Source organism: Drosophila grimshawi, unplaced genomic scaffold (genome assembly GCF_018153295.1).
Source record: "Drosophila grimshawi isolate 15287-2541.00 unplaced genomic scaffold, ASM1815329v1 contig_1377, whole genome shotgun sequence".
Taxonomy (NCBI): domain Eukaryota; kingdom Metazoa; phylum Arthropoda; class Insecta; order Diptera; family Drosophilidae; genus Drosophila; species Drosophila grimshawi.
In genome coordinates, this window is record NW_025062900.1 from 5,767,414 (window position 1) to 5,792,303 (window position 24,890).

The following is a 24,890-nucleotide window of genomic DNA, read 5'->3' on the forward strand; positions in this document are numbered from 1 at the left end:
GCTGCGTGCTGCGTTTCCCTTTATTTTTTTGTTGTTGCTTTATTTCCTTCTTGATTTTGCTTTTTGTCTCCTTTTCAATTGGCGCTTGCTCGACAGCGGTACAAATATTTTTATATTGTCGTATTGTTGCCACAAATATTGTGGCCTAGATAACAAATTTTAGGACAAAAAATCAAGAAAATTGAGTAGGGTTCTCCCGTCTTGATTAAAAGACTCATAAATTGAGAGTTCATTTGAACAATTTAAGAAGGTGGGCTGGGAAATTAAAAGGACGAACTTTGTAATTGAGGGAAACGCTGCTGACGGCCAGATAGTATCTGGTAAAGCCCTCTCTAAAGTCAAGGTTATCTCGTTAAATACGTTAAGGTTGTCAAATATTATGCTTCGCTTTAAATCTGCTGTTTTCGGCTATCAAATTAAGTGCAGCATATTTTTCGGAGTGTTGCTTGAATTATTTGAGCGTTGCTTCAAAGTATGCAATTCAATTGGATTCTGGATTATTGCGCAGAATAAAGAATTGGTGTATTATGCAAGAAAAGAAGAGTCTATTGATTTTGAGCAACCAAACTTGCTTCGTTGATTGCTGGTGATGTCCTACAAAGATCGGCAAGAACTATAATTGCCAAAATTTCTAGGTAGATTTCAATAATTCCATTTGAAAATGCTTTAACCTTCAAAAAATTACAAATGTTATATTTGTAAAGGTAAAGTCTTAAAACTTAAAAAGTCGAAATCGATTTTTCAATTGTCGAGGCGCGCCAACTCACTGCTGTCTATAAAGTTTTTACTTGACTAAATATAAAACATGAATGTACATTTTCTAAGTATAAATAACATAAAATAACAGCTAAACTTTGTCGGTCGTAGAACTAATTACATATTTTGATTGCGCCACAAAGGAATAAAACTTTTCTGTATATCTAACTGGATTCTCTAAACAACAATATCCACAAAGCAGGCCTTTTGCCACATGCTATCAACTGGTTTTACACTGCTTTAAAATTATTTCGACTGCATAATTTTCACTTGTTCCTTATCATGCAAAGTATTTTAATATACAAAATTAAGAATATAACTTATTTATTTCTAGAGTTTTACTTTGAGTTTAATAACACTGAAATTGACCTTACGCCATGCAATTAAAAAACATATCCATTGCCAGACAGCTGCTTAAAAATGCACAGATTAATCAGAAATTTATAATAGCCTTGCACAGTCGCCCTGTGGGTTATATATATATATATATGTCTATACATTTATCTCTTCTGCCTGTGTAAAATAATGAGAGAAATCCTTCATTATGGCAATTCCCGCGAGGCTCTTATCGATGACATTTTATGAACCTCGAGCAGAGTGCCCATGCTGCGTGTCATGTTGCAATAATTATGGGGCACATATGCTTGTCTGCTGACTTGTAAGCGAAATGAGCAATTTGAGACCCACCTCCTGTGGCTGTTTACCACAACCCCACTTAGACCCGCTACGCCCCCCGTTTCGCATGCGCGAACTTTGTGCAGCGTGATAACAATCATTGAGCTGAATGCGAATGTGGATCCTGTGTGTGGCAAGCTGAGTTTCACTGCAAAACTTTTTCACGTTTTCTATGGCAGCTCAAAAAATGTTCAAGGACATTTGCGTTGGGTTTCCACCAAGGGGTTGAGGTGGGGTGGTTGGGTTGGTTGTGGGAGTTGCTTGTTTAACTTGTCTGTGCGCTCAATATTGCATTTTCGATTAAGGCAGCTATGTAAACTGCATTTGGGTGTGTACATTTAATAATGCGGCTTGTATTCAGTCGCAGGAGCTGTGTGGCCAAAACTTTTCTTGTCGGCCCAAAAGCGATAAGGCCTGCAAAGTTTCTGTTTGCCTGTGCATACTCTACTGTTAGGGCATTAAATTTGTTAAGTTAGTGTTTACAAAAGCAACTTGGAAATACTAAGAAAAAATACATGAAGAAGAAAGTTAAAAGGTGTATAAAAAGTTAAGTTGCAACTAGATAGTCAGTAGATAGTTATTACTTTAGAAATATATAGAATTTGAATACAAGTTATAATTTCTTGACTTCATAAAATAAGCTTTATGTTTGCTAAGCCAACTTGGGAATTCTAGTTTTTAAAGAAGTTAAAACTTAAAACGAAACTTGCTAAAACAACTTGTGAATTCTAAATAGAAAAATAGGTTTGAAGATTTAGTTAAAAAAGAATTTAGGTTGAAACTTTGCATAGGTTTTATTTTAATACATACATTCTATAATATGAGAATAAATTATATAAAATAACAGCTGAACTTTCTCAGTGGGAACCCAAATCATATATTTTCATGGCGATTAAAACTTTTCTTAACCACAAACTACATAACTCTTCTAATATAATTAGCATTCATCCACACACACGCACACTTGCTTCATTACGGCACTCTCTGCTCTAATTGCAATCAAATAATTATATGATAGCATATATATAGTAGGCATTATCTGGATATCAGTCGAGTCACGTCGAATTTCATAAAGAACAGCGCAAAGCAGTTGGAAAACTCGCCCCCTATTTAATTATATTTGACTGCAATTAGCTCTATGCTTTAGCTTGTCAGTAAACCACCCCACAGAAAAGCGGGTTGACAAAATGAAAGAATGGTTGACTAATTAGATACCCAGTTATAATGAAAAGACATCTTAGAAAAGTTAAAATGGATAAAATAATATTAGTATATTATTATATACAATATTACAGAATATATTAAACAAAAATATGGCCAATTAATTGTTTTCAATATACCCCTTAAAAGAAGCTTAGCTAAGGGGTATGCAAATGATGTGACCTCTCCTTTAACTGCATACTCTGATGATGACATCAGAGCCACCCTTCTCTAGCGCCATCCTCGCTTTTAGTTACCCTGTTTTAAAGTGCGTTGAACTGGTGCCAAGTGAAAACGCCCCAATGAACTACATTCCAGGGTGGCGCCTGCCAAAAAAAAACAAAGTCTCAGCACGTGCGCCGAGGGCAGAGCTTGAGAGGATGAGTAGATCAGACCAGTTGGCGTCAGGGTGAAAAATAACTACGCACTTTTTTAACAACGGATAGAAGGGGGATAGGTTGGAGGTGGTGGGGTGAGCAGTGGGTCTTGGGTCTTGGGTCTTAAGTCTTAGGTCAGGCGACAGCTGTCGCAATCTGTTGAGTCATTTTTACGGATTTTTATACTCTTCTCGCCAAGCAGATAAACAGATAACAGAAATTTGCCGTTGATTACATTTTTGGTGTGCACTGTTAAAATGTTAATTACAATATATATAAAGTATAGATTTGCTTCAGATTTTATGCATATATTATGTTCTTAGGATGTTATATGACTTTTTAATATTTAAATTAAATTGAATACATATTTAAATTGAAGTTTGTTTTATTATAATTTGAGTAATTATAATTTTAAATAATGTGTATTATAATTATACATAAATATCTAATTTATACAAATCAGCATATCATATAGCTCCCATTGATAATGAGACTTGCCAATAGGTCTGCAAGGGTCTCCAATCTTCGGTATGCCATTTTTTCTGTGGTTGCCTCAATAAGGTCACAAAAATTTCGACAATTTATTTATTTATTTTTCGCTTGCTCTCTTGCAGGATTCGACAGCGTCGCGCATTTCGCGCCTGGATGGCATCTCACGGATACCAGCGCCTGGCAGTTTCGGTTGGGGCGGCTCCTCCACCACCTCCACCTCCCACATACGCCCACCCGTTGCAACAAAAAGCAGCACACAAATCTTTCGCAAGCCCGCATTGCCCACCAGCAGCAACAATAATAAATCATCGCGTCCAATCAGCTCCTATCATCCAACGGCGGCGCCGCTGCACGACGTGGAGGCCAGCATCAAGAAGAGCGCTTCCGGCGAGCCGCTAAGTAATGCTGGGGGGCATGTGAAGGCAAAGTGGACGAGCAGCGTCTTCAAAAAGTACTTTAATCCGAGCAAGTTGACAGCTCCAGTAGTAGCAGCGGTGGGTGGAGTAACTGCCTCCAAGTTGATGACCAGTTCGCTGCCACAAACACCGCTGCCAGCGCCCAAACAGTTGACCAGCAGCACACCCATGTCCCTGATGCGGTCCGAGACCTTTGTCTGCGACGAGGAGAAGCACAAGCATCAACAGCAGGAGCTGGAGGAGCAATCGTCTCCACATCTTGGGCAACTGGAGCATACCCGGCTCTCCTGCATTGGCCTTAGACGCACCGTGGATATGGATGCAACAACCGTTGACTTAAACCGCACGCGTCCTATTCTTGACTCACCGGATAAGCAGCAGCAGCTGGAGCAGGAGCAGCTGATGAGTCCTCAAGGATTAGCGGCGGATGCCACACAAATCGTGACCGATGTCAGCGGCATTCGCAAGGATCGCACTCATCTTGTCATCTCTGCCAGCTGCTGCAAGTCAACGCAGCAGCCAATGGATGCCACCCAAATCTTGTGTGACTCTCGAGCGGATCGCACGCGACCCGTAATTCCCTCGCCCAGCGCTGACCAAGCAGATCCCATGGATGCCACTTATATCTCAGCGAAAGACAAAACCAACGTCAATTTAAATGAGACCCTAACGCACGAAATTAATAAGCCGATGAGTCTGCAGCAGACCCTGGACCTGACCAAGAGCATGGATCAGTTGCCGCTGCTGGAGCACATGTCGATGCCCTCCGGCCTGGAATTGCCACCCGAATCCGATGAATTGGATGTGACACTAACGGCGCTGGCGCCGGACAAGAGTCACATGAAGCTGCCGCTGAACTCAACACTAAATACGGAAAGATTGCTGGACTTGAGTGGCATCCAGTCGCCGGCACAGCATATACAACTGTTGAATCTGACACGGGAGTTGCTGGAACAGTCGCCGCAACAACAACAACAGCGTTTGTCGGGAACGCGACGATCGATGGCTGCCCAACATTCGCTGTTGAATCTGACGCCGCAGTCGGCAACGACAACGCCGCATGGAGCACGTTGTTACCACCAGCAGACGCCCGTTCCAGTGCATTTGCTCTCCCCGCTGCTGAAGTCAGCGCGCAGTGATCTCGTCCTGCCCACAAGGACACCCGATGGCGACACGCAGCTCCACATGGATGCCGCACTCAAGCGGCAACAGCAACAACGCTATAGTTTTGGTCTGGATTTGCCGGATAGTTCGTTGGATTTGTCCATTGAGCTGGTGAACAATTCGTGTTCGAGTTCGCAGCAACAATTGTTGCAGTTGCAACAGCAACAGTTGCTGAAGAAGCAGCACAGTTTCGATTTGGATGAGAGTTTGGGCATTTTGACGCCCGATCAAATGAAGGAGTTCCTCGACTCGTCCTCACAGCAGCAGCCCAATTCTAATCCCAATTTCAACCATCAGCTGGAGTTGCTCGCTGCTGCCCAGCAACAACAACAACAACAGCAGCAGCAGCAACAACATGTGCAACAACAACAGCAGCAGCAGCAACACTTGCAACAACAACAGCACTTGCAGCTGCAACAACAGCTGCGTCTGGAGCAGACCCCATCGCCGGAGGAGCTGCCACTGGATCCCATAGAGCCGCAGCTATTGATTGATTTGGCGGCACCAGCTGCAGTTGCTGCTGCTGCTGCTGCTGCAGCTGCTGCAGTTGCTCCCATAGCAGCAAGTGCAATTGCAACAAGCGTCGCCAATCCGCAAACGAATCCCAAGCTGAGCAACAGTTTCATTACCAGCGTAACCAGTGTGACCAGCCTGGACACTGGCTACCAAGGCGATGGCGAAATGTCGCGTCCCGCCTCACGTGGCGCCGCCTGCGATCATTCGCCAAGCAATGGACCACATTTGGGTCGCGTCAGTCGACAGCCAAGTTTTCCACCATTGCCGGCCGCAGCAGCTGGAGGAGCAGCACCTATGCGTCGACAGGATCCGATGACCGATTCCGATTTCTTTACCGAATCCGATGCGGATGATGTGCTGCAGCGAGGCGATCGACGTGCCCAGGTCATCGATGGCCAGCTGTACGGGCCGACAATGCAGCCGAGTGCCTCGGTGCCGCAGCTGGAGGATTCGTGCATGGAGTCCTCGGGCATATTCACCGACGTCGAGAATCGCTGTGACGAAGAATTGCGTCTGCCCGAACTGGAACTGGATGCGGAAATGGAGGCGGAAATCGAGGGAGAAATGGAAGTAGAAATGGATTTGTCGCCCGACGATTCCACACAAACGATGCGCAAGCATCAAGGTCAAGCGCAAAAAGAGCAACAGCACTCTCAGTCTCAGTCGCAGTCTCTCTCTCACTCACACTCGCAGCAACAACGACCGCTCTCTTCATCGTCGGCCGCAACGACGCTCTCGAATCGCACTTCGTATTGCAGCGTCGATGGCGGCAGCGCCAAAAGCTTTTGCGACGAAGCTTTTAACGAATCGACGACGATGACGACGCCGAGCAGCGGCTCTTCGCAGCAGCAGCAGCAACAGCAACAGCAGCGATCGTCGACGCTTTCAGTGACGGCTTCAGTAGTACAGCGTGCAGCGTCGCCGCGTCCACACGCATTCGCATCTGCATCCGCATCGTTAACGTCGCTTGCCACCAGCACCGTTGAGAATCTACAAACGCTTTCGTCAAACTCCTCGACGACGTCGTCGCTCTCGTTGCCCAAAACAAAAACAACGCCAACAAGTGTTAAACAAAGCCCGACAAATAAAACAAAACAAAAAGCGTCGCCAATCGCTCGCAAAGCGCATACACCCAATAAATGGGATGCCGTTATGCATAAAATCGCTAGCAATAAATCAACAATCAAAACCAATTACAATGATGTGAAATCTAAAGTGTCTACAACGCGCAGCATGGCAGCAGGATCGGGTGCATCGGCGGCTGTTACTCCGCCATCACCATCCAGCAGCGGCGGCAGTTCGCGCATTAGTCCCACTGTGCGACGATCGCCGGCTGCTGCTGCTGCTGCTGCTACTGCAGCCAGTGTTGTAAAGCGCAGCGTCAGTAGCAGCGCGAGGCCGACGTCAACGCGGCAGCCACAGGATAAAGGCTCGGTTGGCGTCGGCGTCAGCGTCTTTGCGCGTCTCTCCAAGTCACCAACTTCGCCAACTGCAACAACACCAACAACAACAACAACTGCAAAAGCAGCAGCGAAACGTTTGCAGCCAGTGTTGATTAAACGGTAAGTGAAACAGTTAATTATTTTTTTTATATGTAATTGGGAAAATTCTTGCTCCTCTGGGATATTCTCATTCCATTCCACGACCGAGCATCTTTTTTGAGCCCAACTTGTGTTGTTGTCACTAAGAATCTTATCTACTTATCAGCTTTTGCCGAATACGTCTTATCAATTGTTGCGTCCATTGATTGGTTTCTTGTGTTCCACATTCCTCATTTATATGGCTATCAATATTCGGTCTTAATGGCCATCGTTCACCTGCCGGCGATAAAGTCTATATAGGTGCGACTAGATTGTACATTAAAATAATTGAGTTCAGGGTCAGTGACGAGTATAAATTAAAGTGCCTGAATTGTTGTGTTACAATGTGGAACCATTAGCTGAAGGCTGTAAGCCTGAAAGATTATTTAAATATAATTGCTTTTAATTTAATTAATGAATCGCTCTTGGTTGGAATTGTATATTATTGATAAGCATTTGAATGGGGGAAGAACGATTAAAAATATATATTAATGATATCTTTCTATATAATACATATTATATATACATATATAAATAGACCCTGACATATTATTAATCAGCATCCTGTTTAGTTTTACCTTAGTTAAATAGCCAAAAACTCTCCTGATAGCAATAGTAGTTTTAATTATTTAGCCAGTTGATCTGATGTCATGCAATTTGTTCTGAGATGTGTGTGCAACTTTCATGCAAACATCTATCTGAATGTCAAACATCAACAAATTAGTAGTCACTCTGGCCCTGACAAATAGACTTCACTATGAGGAAGAGAAACAACAGGTCCAACACATTTGGTCTCTCTCCACACACAATCTAGTTAAGCAAAAGTTGTGTGACCCCAAAGTCAAATTCAACTATTTACGAGAGAAGCGAGCAGAGTGAGAAGTGAGCAGAGCCAAGCCAAGCCAAGTGAAGCAAAAAGCGATGTCAACTTTTAGTACAATTTATTGGACCCGTGTCGTGTGTATTAAACATCATTTGTCTGGGTTGCAGCCCCACCCCTCGACCTCGCCTGGCGCCTAGCACTTAAGCATAAATTAGGCTGGGTTCCGGGGGGGGTTGATGGGGGTTTTTGGGAAGGGAGCGGGATTATTTTGCGTATGTGTGCGTTGTGCTTAATTTCACAGAAATTTTGTTTTGTGTCATTCAAAAAAAAATACTACATTTTAGCCCCGCAAACATTTGTTTTGTCATGTGAAGCGAGTGTTTCCCGTTCCGGCCGAAAGGGGGCGTTTATGTGCATTATACTAATTAATAAAAATACAGACAACAAATTAAGGGAAGTAGCAATAAGAGAGAGATAGAGAGAGAGAGTGTTGAATTGAAATCGCAAAAAATAATTCCACTGAACTTTGACTTTATTGTTGTTCGTGTTTATTTTTTTTTGTTTTTGGTTTTAGTTGTGCCAAAGAAAAACAGCTGAAAAAAAAGCTGAGCAAATGCTCAATTAATTTAATTGCGAAGAGACCTTCGCTTACTTTTGATTTTAATATTTTATTATTATTGTATGTGAAATTTATTTCAACTACAGAATTGCAACATCAAAAATAGTTGGAAAAAATTTGTAAACACAATAACAGATGGATTCAATGAGCAACCGCAATAGCAATAACTATATAAAAAACAACAACAACAACGACCGCAAATTAGCAGCAAAATCTTTGACGAGCTTATGGCACAAATCTTGTTATCTCCCTCTACACCGCTGGCTCCCTCTTTTTCTATCTCTCTCTTTGTTTTGTCTGAGCGATAACGAGTTATGCACTTTTTATTTATTTAAACGCCATCAAAATTCATTAGATAAAATCGTTTTTATTTATTTTTTTTAACTCATTTAATGCGTTGCATTTTGCTGTTAAAATATTGCTCAATCTTTGTTGTGTTTTTATACACTGAACACATTACAAAATTTGTAAAATGTATATAATTGATCAAGAGTAGAGTTGAGCTAGCAATGTAGAGAATATAATTTCTCTAAAATGATTTACCAAATATTTTATAATATTTATTAATATCTACAAAATTACACATTAACATTAACATTACATCAACAAATTTTGATAGATAAAGCAGAAGAGTGTTTTTGCTAGCTTGTAGTCATTTTTCTTTTGCTAATATTTAATAAATAAATCAAATAGAGAATAGCAAAAGACAAAAACTAAATAAATATGTTTTTCCATTTAACTAATTGGCCATCAATAAGAAGTTTGACAATAGCGCTATTTGATGATGATTAACACAAATGAAAATTATCTAAATTATCTAGCTTTAATGGACAATAATCCATCAACTTTTTGAGCTGTGTATCCAACTTGACATGCAATTATTCAATGCTAAATATTGATTTGTTGTTTTGTTATTTTTGTTTTGTTCAACAATTGAAAAACCACAAGAATACAACAAACACAAAGCAAAGCAGCCGCCCAATTACAAAAACAGTTACAAAATTACACACATATGCGAGTGTGGGAGTGTGTATTTTGTCATATTTAGCGAGAAGATTTCTCAGACAAGAAAAAAATAAATAAATAAAGTTAACTACTGTGAATTGTGAATGGGTTGGGTGTGAATGTATCTTGAAGTGTGCTGTGCTATTTTTTTGTTGCCTTTGCCTTTTGTGGAGTGTGTGAAAAACGCCCAAGCTCTGTATCTATGTATCTATGTATCTATGTATCTGTGTATCTACGTATCTGCAACTGTGTATTTGTGTATCTGCGTATTTTGCGGATTTAGCGTCAAGTCATGCAAAAGTTTCAGTCTTATTTATTTTGCGCACTTATGCGAAACATGTTGAAGATATTATCAGCTGAAATGAAGCCTTCAAATTTGTTATTACTATTTGATTTATTCGCTTGGAATTTCACATATCACTGAATATTTATTGTATTTATTTATTGTTTGAATTCTTTTGAGTGGTGAATTTATGGTTGCTTTTTTATTTTTCGCTCCACATGTGGAGGATTCTAATTGCCAAGAGAACAGTTAGCTTTAATCAACACGATCTTATGAGATCATTTACAAGTATATACTGTGTAGTATAAATATTAGTTATGCTAATCCCATGCTTTGAAAACAACACAACACGCTGATGACACACAATTGTGTATTTCACATTTTGTTTACGACTCAAAAATAAAGTGAGCTAATATTGGAAGCGTTGACCTTCAACTTGGATGAGATAACCCAAGTGACAAAAGCCTAGACAAAGATGCATGCACTTTGACTGCAATTTGATAACTAGGCTGGACAGTTAAGACATGAAATATATTTTATTGTTTTTTTCAAGTATTTCATAAAGTATTCATAAATCAAGAGGCAACAATTGATTTTTGTACAAATTTGAGGTACACTGTGCAAAGAGTGTTTGCATTTCGTTGTGCAGTTTGGAACGCACTGAAGGAGTCCATAAAATATATATATTATAGATCTGTAACATTAGCCGAGTAAGAAACACTTTTTAATTTACGAAAATATGGCTTTTATTATGATTTTTTATGCAGACAAAATCAAGATTAAACTACTGTACCATATAGCTTTAATCGGAACAATCTATTAATTAATATTCGCCTCATTTTAAATAGTCGTTTTTTTCTTTTTACATATAAAATTAAGTTTTTCTCGCCTTCCCAAATCAAACATCTCTTAATAAGTTGACCTTCAACTTTATTCCATAGACAATAAAGTTTGAGTCTCTGCATTAGCATTATTATAATCATAATCATCGTCATCATTTTCGAAATGTTTGATAAATATTTTAGCATATCATAAATACAAATCAAAATGTTCTCTTTCCATTCAATTTAAAGATTTTGCCAACGACATTGACCAAAAGTTTTCTAGTTTTTCACATGAGTGCGTCTCTCCAACTGTCAGCCAAGCATTGTCAAACAGATTTTTAATCAATTTATGCGCGGCTCGACATATTTCCAATATCAGTGGTCAGACCACATAAAGCCAGAGCAAATGCCATTAGAGGCTGTCCTAAGACCAGAGAGCTTAACTCAAATTGGAAGGAAGGCATAAAATGTTGACAACAAAAGACCAAAGTAAAAAGCAAACAGAAACTGCCCAAAAACTACACAACGAGCACTAATTGCTTGTTTTTGGGGCTAGGCAGGGCAGAGCAGGGCATGGCAGGGGGAAGTGAGACAACAACGTGTTGGTTTCTAGATAAAAACAGAGACAACAATCAAAATATGGCTGGGCATGAAAAGTAGCCATAAATTTGAACAAGGTCAACTTGGGAAATAGATAGATTAGAATAGAACAGAGAGCGACGATTAAGCAACACAAAGAATCACAACTGAGAAACTAAAAATAAATATTACAAATATTGTATTTTACGTTGAAATTGTATTTATCGGCAGCCTAGTCGTATTGTGAAAATCAAAGCTGACTTGAAAGTTGAGCATTTGTTGTTGGGCTTACAATAAGCAGCAGCAGAAATCCAATGTTACAAAATGTATGCCTTGTAAGCGGATTCATTAACACGAGTCTGTGAGAATTTCATGCATTTTTTTGTTTTATTTACTTTTGTTGTTTTGTTTTCCTTCTTACTAAGTAATGCAAACAAGCCGCTTATGCGATTGACTTATATATATGAATATATATGTAGATAAAAGAGAATGTAACTATACACATGGAGAAATTTACAATTGCAGATAAGTAGACAAGTTTTTGAGAGAAGCATAATGATAATCCTCAATAAAAAGTTAAGCTAACTTTGATGTAGAAACTCTCAGCAGAAGGTAAGACTGAAGACTAGCGAGAAATTCACATAATTAAAATATTATCAAAAATCTAATCTAACTCTTTGAGTTGAGTATTTCCGGTCAGTGAATATTCAAAATTCTTGAAAATATTCTCATAATTAGAGTATAAACTAAAATAAGAAAAATCACTTAGAAAACGGGAATGATAATAAAGAATCAGAAAAAAACAAAATATTTAATGAAACGTTTATCAGAAGTTTGCTATTTCATTTCTTACAATAGTTGCTGTACACAGAAGTGAAGCTGTAATTATAAACTATAAAGTAATTATTAAAGTAAAAAAACAACTTTATAAAGTGTTTGTACAGTTCTTGGTTCCTTTAGGTCTACCCAACCAGAGTTAATAAATAAATATTTACTGCTTGTATCTTTATGTGTATCTTTATGAAGTTTTTATGACTTTGACCTTTATGTGATGCTGTCGATTTAATGCTAATGATCATGACTGGCCAACACGAGTCATTAAATGTCATTGATGGGTTTATCAATAGTAAAAGTTATCCATCATATATTCAATTGGTAAAAACTTAAAGCTGACAAATCGCATTGAATGTTAATTAACTTATCTAGCATCACGCCACAGCTTGTCATCGTGAGATGTGCATGCCACAGATATGTGTCTGTGTCCCTCTCTCGCTCACCCTCTCTCTCAAAGCTGTAAATCCATTGTGAAGCACACTTCTCCGACCCGGACGGAGAGTAATGGGACCTCCGACTTGAAGCCATGGTGGCAAATATTCGTAGCACTGTTTTGACAAGTGTCACGAGAGCTGTCAACACACGTTCCGCACTCGGCACTCAACACTTCAGCACTCAGCACATAAAATACATGCAAAACATTTTTTACCACGACACAAATAACAAAAAGTTGAAGAGTTTCAATAATGATCAACGCAAAGATGCTCTGTGGAATGTTTTGGGTGTTGGGGAATTTACAGTAGATAAATATATGTAGCAAGCAAAAGGCAGTTGAAATATGTCAGCAATGATTTAAAGATGCCTCGAAACAAAAATATTATTGAATAAATAATGAGGGTAGGCTGGGTTAGAGTAGAATAGGATAGGAAAGGATATAGGATAAGATACATTAGTTTGGGTTAATATAGGTTATGTTGGATTAGGTTAGGACTGAAAATGGTAGAATAGGATGGGTTAGATAAGAATAGGTTTGTATAGGTTCCGTTTGGATTGCGTGGAATAATAATATTAATGTTTAACAAAAGAACACATTAATCTAGCTGTTGCTGTTATCTCGCATTCCATTGTGAATTGTGAATTCTTTCGAGTCTATCTAATCGGTAGTCCAAAATAAAATAGCAAACTTGATTGGGCTTATCAGTCTTGAACATTATTTATTTGCAAGTTGCTGATATGAACTTGTGAATATTTTATGGTAAATATATGTATATATATATGGTAATATATATGTAGCAAAAATTTCACTGGATAAGTTCAAAATATGACTAAAACTTGATAATATGAACATTAAAAAGTGTTCAACTTGTCAAAGTACTTCAAATAATTCGCTAAAGTTAAGACAAAGTCGGCTCTCTTTGAAGTAAGCAATTGTTTTTTATATTTTTGTAATAAAAAAAATTATTTTACTTCCAAGTATTTAATTTTTTTTAATGAATGTTATGTGTTGCATACCACGCCAATGCGTGGTATAATTTTAATGCACCTGAACTCTTTAACGCCCACAAAAATGCATACGCTGTAATTAAAAATACAACGAGTGTTTTTTTTTTTAATTTGCAATACATTTTTGCTGCTGTTTGTCTGTTGTTTATAAGCACAAACCTAAATTCATATTATGCAACATTTTCAGTGGGTTTTTTTTCTTTACCACCACCCAGCTGGGCAAATGCGTGAAAAATTTAAAAACCGTAACAAGCCAGACGCACAATGTGGTTTTTTTGTTGTATTTTTTTTTTCGTATTTAATTTTTTGCAGTCCAACGACATTAAAGCGACTTCCTCCTCCCCTCCTGCCACCTATCCCCTTTCAACCGGAGGCGGCGTTTTTAATAGCGTTGAACTGAACAAAAAAGGCACAAAAACAAAACTACAAATGGCAAACGTGTTTTTTTTCTAACCAAAAGGTTGAAATGTAGCTACCAATTTTATCCACGCGAATTCCCCTCACCTGACCCTCCCCTTCTGCTCCCCCTGCCCTCATACCCTACGTCAGCGCTTCAAATTTGTTTTTAGGTTTATTTTTTATATTTTTTGGCTTTTTCGTCGTTTTGCACATTTTGTTTACATTTTTAATAAACAATTTTGTGCACAACAACGTTTTGCGGCAGGCGAAAATTATAAATTTGGTTAATCGTTTTGTTTTAAAAGTGTTTATAAATATTAAATTGGTTGCCAGCTGCGGGTGAATTTTTGATATTAGCCAAGAATTTATGGACTGAATACGGAATACATTATGGCGAATTATCTCTTTTATTAAGATATTTGTTCATGGCCAGCAAAAGTTTATCTATATCTTAATCCAAGTGGAGCGAATTTGGCCACGCGATAAAATTGCAACAATAATAAAGTTGAAAAATCGATTTTAAAATTTGGTGTTTGTTTCTTTGATGATATTTAATTGAGTACTTTGAATGCTCTATTTAAAAAAAAAAAACGCTTTCAGCGGAAGTTTTTTCAAACAAAAAAAAAAGAAAGAGGAAAATTACATACATCAAGCTGTTGGAACGGAAATGCTCACAAAAATAGCATTCAAATAGAGCATGAATTGGTTTTTTTTTTCAGAAACTTGTCGAAAGAAAGCTTAAAAATAATATACAAAAAGCAAAAAAGATGTAAATAAATTTGTGTGGCGTAATTACGTAATTACGTGTTGATAGAAGCACTGAAATTTCACCTGATTTGAATAAAGCTAAATGCACAGCCAAATATTCAAAAGTCGCAAATTGTGAATATATTCATAGAAATATGAATGCAAATTGAATGTTTAGCTGTTGTAAACAACAAGCGGGTCAAATAGAAGAGCAATTTTAATACCCTTTAAGCAGAAACTATGCAGAAAAGGGTATCTTAATTTGAGATATGAATACTAGGCATAAAAAGCAGTGTATTAAACGGAAACGGAATCTCTACTTTACCGGAACCAAACCCATTTCATTTACATGAAACATGGACAAAAATGTGGAGCTAATTCATAGCCTTTACCGGAAGATTTACACTTTACGTACTTTAACTGAAAGCGAAAATCGATTCGGCTTTATTAATTAACATTGCCTCGAGTTTTTAAATGCTATATTTTTTCATCAACTGGAACTATGTTTATGTCACAAAAGTTACTTACGTGAATATTGGCAGGGTATCTGCCCGGCGCGCAAACCTTGTTATGCATTTGTTTGCCCAGCAAATGAAGCAAAAGTTAAACGACGATTGTTGGCAATTGAAAGTGTCGAAAAAAGTTTATTCCCTATACCACAAAACTGAAACTTTTTGCCAGTTTTTCCTATGACTTAAGCTAACATCCCAGCCCCTCCTCTTCCGCTTAAACGTCTAAAACCCAATGGATAAAATGCAATTTGAGGCTCTATTTGCGCTGGTAATTTGTAAGTGAAAAATCAACAAAAGAGTTTAACGAAAACTTGTTGTGCGGATAACAAACCGAATTTCAGTTGATTCAAGCTTGAAACACACACACACACTTAAGCTAAATGTAAATTTATACTTGTTATATGTGCATAACATATATATATATATATGTACATATATATAGACTTGAGATTATGTTTGTATTTCTGGCTGACCCTGAACTTGTGGTCGGTTTCCCAGTTGAGCCAGTTGAGCCCTAAAATTGAGAGTCGATTCTCGAAGTCGTTTTCTTTTTTCTTCTTTTTTTTATTGGCCATCGTGTGAATATTTATACGCTAATCAATGAGCGCCACTTTATTTATGGGCCTCGCTTGTGAAAGTGTATTTTTCGGCTCAATAAAAATAAATTCACATCAAGCGCTTGCCGGATTACGTATTTGGTTTTTTTTAATGCACATTCTGTCTGAGGGTATTCTAAAGTACCGAAGTTTGTTACACATTGTTTGAGACGTCTGCGATGCCGTTACGTATATATATTCATGATCAGCATAGTCACTGTCCGTCTGTCTGCCCTTGTATCTGTTTCTATGCAACTAGATCCCGTCTTAAAATTATGTGGTTCACAGACATTTGTTGAAGTTAGGCAGATCGAATCTCTATATCATATAGCTTACATATAGTGAACAAATCATCAGCATCGGTCTTCTATTTCTTATAGTTGCCACAGGAACAAACATTTGCTTATTGTCTAATTTTAATGTTGGCAGTTTGACTGCCGATCTGCAAGGGAATTCAATTTTCGGTTTGCCGAACACTGTAATTTTCTCTGGTTTTTTGTTTGCTTTATTTAGGGGCGGCTCCGTATATGTATTTATGAGCCACAATTTAAGTCGAGTCGCAAACGCAGTTAATGGCCCATAGCACGTGGCTCATAACTGAAATTGTTGCACGACAAAATGTCTGCAAAGCCATAAAGTAATATATATGTTGAATGTTCTACAGAAGCTTCGATTTAAAGGTTAGAAAAAAATATTGATTAATGGAAAGGAGAAGTGTGAAATTATAGATACAAACATAGTTGATGGTTTTGTATTGATTTTTCTCTATTTTATTATTGATAATAATGCAGTAAAACATGGAATATATTCTATAAGATTGATAACTCTAAATTAAAGTACTACTATTGACAGTTTATTGATGAAAATATGAGCGTGCGAAAATTTAGTTTCTATCAGATTTACAATCAATATTTTGCTTAGTTGCTTATTTTCTGCACAAATAAAAAACTTTAAATTTTTAATTTTAGACCAAAAAGAAGTTGTCACCATTAATCTTGGGCAATCATGTGTAGTATTGAATAGCTAATTGAATTTTAATCTGTAAAATATGTCATAGAAAACCTTTCAGCCAATCGAGTGTGATAAGTGACTTATTGGCCGTATCTGAATTCAGCGACCTAAAAATGGCAAAAACAAAAAATATATCTATAAAATATGGTTTAGGCTTGACGCATTCTAATGAAAAACAATAAATTTGAAATTTCACATTTGCATTTAACGCTGTAACGAGTTTCATTGAAAAAACGCAACGGGCACGATTCAGAATATATTTTTATGTCTTGACATTCATTTGTCTGTTTTTGTAAGCTTTACATTTACAATTTAAATATATGCCTTTGAGGTTTTTGATAACGTTATTAATCGTTCTGTCTGTTGGTGAGTAACTTTTTCGCGACGAGGCATTAATTTGTCCGCTTTTTGAGTGAGAAAATAACAATTTAAATGTGAGGCCCTAATTAGGCATGACAACAATTTACATCCGCCCAAATTAAGTCAAGTCAATGCTCATTTAATTTATTATTTCAAAAACCTAATTATGGTGATCAAGTAAGCATTACAGTGAATGCAAAAAAAAAAAAAAACAAACATCTCTATTTATAATTCAGAGCTTCAACAATGAGTTCTGTCTTTGTTGGCTGAGCTTTACTTTAATGTTTTGTTGTTTTTGTTGTCGGTTCTCTCTGCTTATGTAAACTAAATTGAATAAGTCAGTATTTATTGCAAATATATTCTTGATTTTAAGAAAATACCTTGAATAATAGTTCTATTTCTTGTATTTCCTAATAATTCTCCTATTAAGTCTCTTTCCACAGCTAGAAATATGAGAACTTTCTCAGAGTACTAGCATTTTTAGATTAAAACCATTATCTCCCTTTATTTCGAGGTTTCTTTGCCATTTCCCATCATTTGCAGCTATATGCGAAAAGGATCTCATTTTTGTTATTCTCTAAAGTTCGATGAAAATCAACAATCAATCAATTTAAATGGAATTGTCAAATGTAATTCCTGTTGCAATTTGCCATTGCTGTTTTTTGCTCTTCTCCATTAGCAATTCAAGAATCCACAAACACAAAAAAGAAATGAAGTCCAGTGGCTTAAAAACTTAAGTCCTGTGTGCTGCCTTCAATTTCCGTGTAGCCTTGCATTCGGCCATAATTTTATGCCATCAGAGAGAAGAAAGAAAATTGTTAGACACATTTGCATGTTAAATTTATGCAGTTTCCTATATTTCTTTTTGGCCACAGTAATTACGAGTGCAGGGAATACCACTTGTGAATCCGCTAATAAGAAACGTACAATTTGAAATTATAATCAAGTTAGTTGCCAGCCGCAAACTTGACGGTTGTAAACTTTAGCCCAAGTTATCGTTGTGGCCAAATGCAAATTGTTTATTAGCCTTGACTAAAATGTTGGCAGTAACGTGACCGAGCAAAAGGTTGTTGCCTAAGCCTGCTGGCAAAAATATTATTTTGCGCCATAAATTTCACTTCTATTTAGACAGTGGAAAGATGTGCTTAAGACTTAAAGGCTTAAATATTTGGAAAATTGAATTTTCGCGCTCATTTCTGGATAATATTGTTGTGCTGCGAAAGTAATTATAAACTTGTAAGATGAGGCACAAAACTTGAAGTTAATTAGCAGTAAATTAAAGCTGAAAATACTTATATTTTAGTTGCTTAAATTTTACACTGATTCTGGTCTTGTTAATGATCAAACTAAAACTTTTATGTGAAAGATTAGCCATTAATAATAAATGTATTTGCAAAATGTACAAGTTAGTTTATAGCCAACAAATTTGTAAAAATATAAGCTCAACATAGTATCTGGCTTTAGTTTCAGTGTAGTCTATTTTTGTACCTAATTTTAATTATGCTTACATTCTTATCCGTCTCCTCAGTGGTAGATTTATGTGAAATAAAAGCAGAGACAACGTTTGCCACTCTGCACACATTAATATGTAATTAGCACCAGCTGACCCCAATTTTTATATGTTAACCTTCAGTTTGGTTTATTTCTTTATCTTTTTTTTTTTTTTTTTTTTGTGTGCGGCCCAAGATGAGATTAAAGTATTCATTACTTATGCGCATGTAAGGAGTCCCACGGGTCCAATGCAATTTGATGGTATTTTAAGTGCCGCACCAAAAAAAGAACAGCGGAAAACAGCTGAAAGCAGCCGAAAAAGCTGCTGTAATGTGGCCATTATTTCTATGTCAGCTCATAAACATTATCAACTGATACTACATATAGATATATATATATATAACAAAACTGACGCGGTGAGCAGAAAAAGCCACGAGGCGACATTTGCACCGCAAAAGTCAAAAAGCCGAAGGGAAAAGTCAACACATGCCAGCAATTTATGTGAGCGTGAAAACAAATTGCCCAATATTGGAAAAATTATTGCATATATATGCAGAGTGTTAACCAGGGTAGAAGAAGGGCAAACAATATTCAAAGTTGGATTTGTAGAGACCGCAAGTTGGATGCGCAACTGAGCTGAGTACGCTGTGTGCAACCTGATGACAAATCATGAATTTGTCACAGACACACCTGAGTAGATGTGTGCTTGCCTAGCCGCTTAGTTGGTTAGAGGGGGTGGTGAAGTGTGAAGGGGTGGATGGGTGGAGGAGTAGGAGGAAGATGGCGTCACAATGACCGCTCGCATGCCACATGCGTCACGTGTGAGGCATTTACGCAATCAACGCACACAGCTTCTGTGTCTCTTTGCCTCTGTCTCTCTGCCTGCTTACCTCAGTTGCTGCCCCTGACAGTGCAGCTTCTTTTGTCTGCTGCCGCTGCGTTGCCTTGTTTATTGTTAATGCCCTGTAAATAGAGCTTGGCATGGGTATGCTGTATTGTAATTAGATGTGTAACAAAGTGTAAAGGGTAATTGGTAGTCAAAGATCATATAAATTAAATATGTGCTTAGATTATTTTAGAATAATTAAACACTGTAGCAGTTATTAAAATGTTTATCAAGTAGAGAGTATCTGGTAGTCATGCATGTGTATTCCATTGTGTAATCCATATAAATTAAATATTTTGTATAGATACTTTTAAAATAATTGAACAGTTTAGCAATTAAAAGCATTTATATCAAGTAAGGGGTATCCGCTAGTCATGAATCGTTGCTGTTCTTCATCGGTTATGTGCTTAGGCACCTACACACACACACACACACACATACATAGACACATACACACAGAGATAAAGTTTATATCTCGCATGCGTTTTTGCACGTTTCGCAATCGAATCTCGCATTGGGTGGGGCACATTGTGGGGCACTAAGAGTGTCAACAGTATCTGCCCCCGACTCCTGTTCTTGTCAGTTGCAATCTCGCAGATAGATATATATTAGTCGATATATCTCAGTGGACGCTGTCGCAAGCGGACTTCGACTTTTCGAATTTCTGTCGTGTGCCCCTTTTGTTTCTCTTGTTTTTGTTGCTGTTTCGAATATGTTTTACAAGTGAGTGAAATTTGTGTGTTGTGTTTTGTCTTCAGCTTCTGTTTGTAATTCTTTCTACTTATTTTTTGTTTCTTTTTGACTTGGTGATATTTGATTGATGTTGTGCTTCTCCCCATTTTGGTGACTCTTTATAAATTGGATATTAACTAATGAGCTTAAATGCTTTTTTCCGGGGCACATTTTGTGTGCGCCTTTTATTTGGTTCCATTGTGAAAGCGCCAGTTGAAAGCAAATACTTATTATCCAACTGGGGATTATGTTGTGAATTGATGTGAGGTGTGCCTGTGTGTCTGTGTGTGCCTGTGTGTGTGTGTGTGTGCCTGTGTGTGTGTACATGACAATGTGTGTGTTCGTTCTGTAGAAAACGAAATTAAAGAAGCTACTTTCTGCCGCTGTCTTTTGGGAACTTTTCTTTTTCTGTCAAGCATTGTGAAAGTCATTCATAAATAGGAAAATGCTTTAAATTTGCTTTGAATGTGTTTATATTGTTTGTAATCCTTGCTAAGGTCGATTTAGCAATGGTCCAAAATTCTGATACATTATCAACAGATTTCATCCAAATATCTCGCAATCATTCAACTAATTATTTACAAAAAAAAAGTTCGATTGAATTTCTCATCAACTCTTTAAAAATGAGCTAACATAATATAATAAACTTGTGGAGAGTAAGTAACACGCAGAGGAAAGTATCTCTCCATAAAGAATATATATATTCTTGATCATTATAAAAAGATGAGTCGATTTAACCATGTCCATCCGTCTGCAGGAATGTCGCTTTCTCAGAGAGCTAGAAACTTGGGTTCAGAAGACTTTTCAGTAGAGCAAAAAGTAAAAGAATTAAGTTGAATGTATTTCTTTTAAAGATTGTAATTTCAAGAATGCTATTTATTATGCAAGTGCTTTTAAATGTTGCTTGACTTAGAGTAAACAATTTTAAGTGTCAATAAAAATAAGAGACCTTCACTGCTAAGAATTATAAGGGGTATAATATTATATTATTATTATATTTGTATAATGCTTTAAGCAGCATGTCTGTCAGCTATTTAATGTGCTTTATAATGACGCTTCCATTCCAAAATTCTCGCTCGCCATTAAATGCGTGCAACAACTCAGATGCACCTGCCTCAATGCACACACGCCCAGTCCCGCCCACTTGGGCGCCCACGCAGCTGCTCCATATAGAAACAATATTATCTCTGGCTGACATTATTAGAGACAAACGCACACACAAATGCCGAGAGTTTGCCAGCCACATGCAACATGCAGCAAACACAACAAATCCCAATGCGAGCAACAACAACAACAATACATAATTCCACACATGAATCACGTGGCGTATTTATAAAACACGCACACACGACAAATATCAGCGCGGGACATAATCTGAATCCGAATACGAATACAAATACAAATATAAATACAAATACAAATCCAAATCTGACATCAACTCGGGCAAACTCTATTTTTGCAGCTCGTACGGGATTCGAACCCGTAGTCGCTGCAGCCGAACCCGTAGCCGAACCCGTAGCCGAACCCGTAGCCGGACCCGTACCCGGTAGCCGTTAGGGCGACCACTTCACCGATGAAGCATCCAACGAGCGAAATTAGTTCAGATGCTATATTTAAAACTAGGACTGCCGGCAAAATGTTGCATTGTCGCACGCGGCTCCCTTCCAACCACTTCCATCCACCTCAGCTCTTCCTCATTGCTGCTTGCCACAAGTTTTCCAAACGAAGCGCAACGCGTTGGAAAACACTTGTTTTCGGTTTTTTGGCTTTTCCGACTCTAAATTGTTGTTTGTTGTTGTTGTTGTTGTTGTTGTTGTTGTTGTTGTCGGCATGCATAATGAATTTGTGAATATATTTATCCTTTATTTTTATATTTATTTATGTATATATATATTGTATGCAAATAGTTGTGTGTATGTGTGTGCAACACTTACCAGGTCTCCATGATCATCATCATCATCATCATCATGATCATCATCATCATGATCATCATCATCATGATCATCATCATCATGATCATCATCATCATGATCCTAATGATCATTATCTAAATGATCATTATTCTAATGATCATTATCTAAATGATCATTATACTAATGATCATTAGTGTAATGATCATTATCTTAATGATCATTAGCTTAATGATCATTAGCTTAATGATCATTATCATACGATTTCGTCTTAATGATCATTAGCTTAATCATCATGTTCATCATCATCATGTTCATCATGATCATCATCATCATGATCATCATCAAATTGTTGTCGGCATGCATAATGAATATGTGAACATATTTATATATATATATATATGTAAATAGTTTTGTGCATGTGTGTGCAACACTGACCAGGTAACCGACACAAGGTGGGCATTGGAAAATTTACAGACCGCATAATGAGCTATTTAGGCTGCCTTATGAACACCCTGTAAAACGGGTGATGTGTTTGTTGAAACTACTTATCAGCAGAAGAAGCTAAGGACTGAACTTAATTTTAGATTATTTGAATTAATCACACTAGAAATGTTATTGAAATAATTTGATAATATTTTCAAATTATATATTCAATAATTGTTTTCAACTAAATACTATTTTAAAAGCTATTTTGAGACTTTAAATATTTGTTAAACTTTGTAAGTAATTTTTTTATTTTTTTTCTTTTACTCAAATCAAAGTTTCTTTAGTCAAAAACGGCCAAGTTGCATTTTAGGTTTCTCTCTCTGTCTCTGCATCTCTCTCTCTCTCTCTCTCTCTGCTCATGCATACTTAAAGCTTTTTAAAGATTCAGTTTGGAACAATGTATTCCATAGGTTCATTTGTATTCAACAGTAGTAAAATCTCTCAATCAACTTTACAGAGCATAACCATGTCGTATATGAGGCATAGCATTCAATAATTATTTGTAGTGCGCCAACTTGCATTATCTGCTGGCTGTCTTCTTTGAATAGTTGCTGAAATGTGTTTACGCTCAGTTTCGTTCATTTTACATGGATAGAAAACATAAACGGGCACTCAACCAAAACCAAAACCGATGCCAGTTGCTAAGGCCTAGAATCAATTAACTTTTGTTGTTGTTGTTATTGTTGCTACTTCTCTGTTTGTTGTTGTTGTCTTTGTGTGCCACATCCTCTTGAAAATTTTGCTTACTTTGTGGCTTTATGCTGTTGAGTTTTTTATGTTTTTGTGGCTTGGTAAATATTTTTTACGTACGTCTTTCAATTAATACGAATAATGGACACTTTTTGCGCCAAAAAAAATTTCCGCTCTCAAGTTCCAGCTGACTGCGCTAATGTTGAAAACAGACTTCTTTTTTGCTTTTTTTTTCTGAATACTCTGTGAATATGAAAAGTGTTTAGAGGGGGTATAAGATGTTTGGACTATGTGTTGCTGACAGAGTTCGCAGGTTTTCAACGATATTTCAGGTTGTTTATTAAGCCGAATCGTATTTCCGATCCGTTTCCGATAAGGGTTATGAATTGGTTTCAATTTTAATTCGGCATTAGTCATGGTTCTTACAACATTTCGATGTTTTACACCCTGTTTCCATGTGAAGATTTAACGACAGCTCTAGTAAAAAAGTAAATGACTTAAACATAAAAGGAAAAATTTATATTTTCAAGTCTATCGTAAATTTCATCTGCCTTTGAATTATCTGATATGTGAAAATGGCAATAAAAATGCGATTTTGAAGTTAATAAAAAATCTCCACTTTAATCATCTCATACTCTAAGCTCAAATACAGGGTATCTTCCTTCTCTCACTTCAGTCAAAGTTGTTTATCTTTTTTTCGAGCAGCTAAAATTCAGGGCGTATTTTATGTTTGCCCACAACAAACAAAATACACAAATATGTAAATAAATATATGTGTGTGTGTGTGTGTGTGTATATTCAACTGGAAAAACAAAGCAACATTAAATCGCTTACAAGAAAATGCCATATTTTGGTCAAAAGACGCCGTCGTCCAAAATGGCAGAACAAATAATAATCATAATTTTTGTGCCTTGAGTGGCTATTTATAAAGCAATTCTCGGTTGACCGCAATTTGAATAGAAATGTCCATATGTTGTTGCTACTGTTGTTGTTGTTGTATCTGTGGCATAAACTATACGAATTTGGGCTGCGCTACTCTTTGGCCATGTCTGGAGCCGATGTCTGGAAGTGATGATGTAATTAAACACAGAATTTCTTGTTTACACAAGAAAGGGAAGTGGCGATCATAAAATCGATCTTGGGTCATTCCTATACTTTATTTCAAGTGTTTGTTGTGAATGTTTTGCAGCTGGAGTCACTTGTCATATTTTTGGAATGTGTTTCAAAATTTTTGAGATGCTCTTTTATGCCCTGAACCCATATAAAAATTGGTGAAGGGGTATAATGATGTTGCACAAAAGTATGTAACAGCCAGATGAATATATATTCTTGATTAGAATCAATAGTCAAGTCGATCTACTCATATACTTCTGACTATAACAGCTACGCACTTCAAATATGGAATATAAATTACGTATACGCAAATGAAGTTTATTAAATTTAATCGATAACTTTAGTTGTACAGTTTACAATAGTATTTG

The 24,890-nt window shown here is 37.2% G+C and overlaps 1 protein-coding gene across 1 annotated transcript in view; it reads left to right on the forward strand.

Annotated features, from left to right (window-relative positions):
- Window positions 1–5,455: 5,455 nt before the first annotated feature.
- The window catches only part of LOC6561730 (myosin-J heavy chain), a 79,059-nt gene continuing 59,624 nt past the window's right edge, over window positions 5,456–24,890 (forward strand). The window contains exon 1 of the mRNA XM_032736696.2: window positions 5,456–7,158. Coding sequence (XP_032592587.1) covers window positions 5,762–7,158 — 1,397 coding nt within the window. The 5' untranslated portion in view covers window positions 5,456–5,761. The remainder of the gene's footprint in view (window positions 7,159–24,890) is intronic.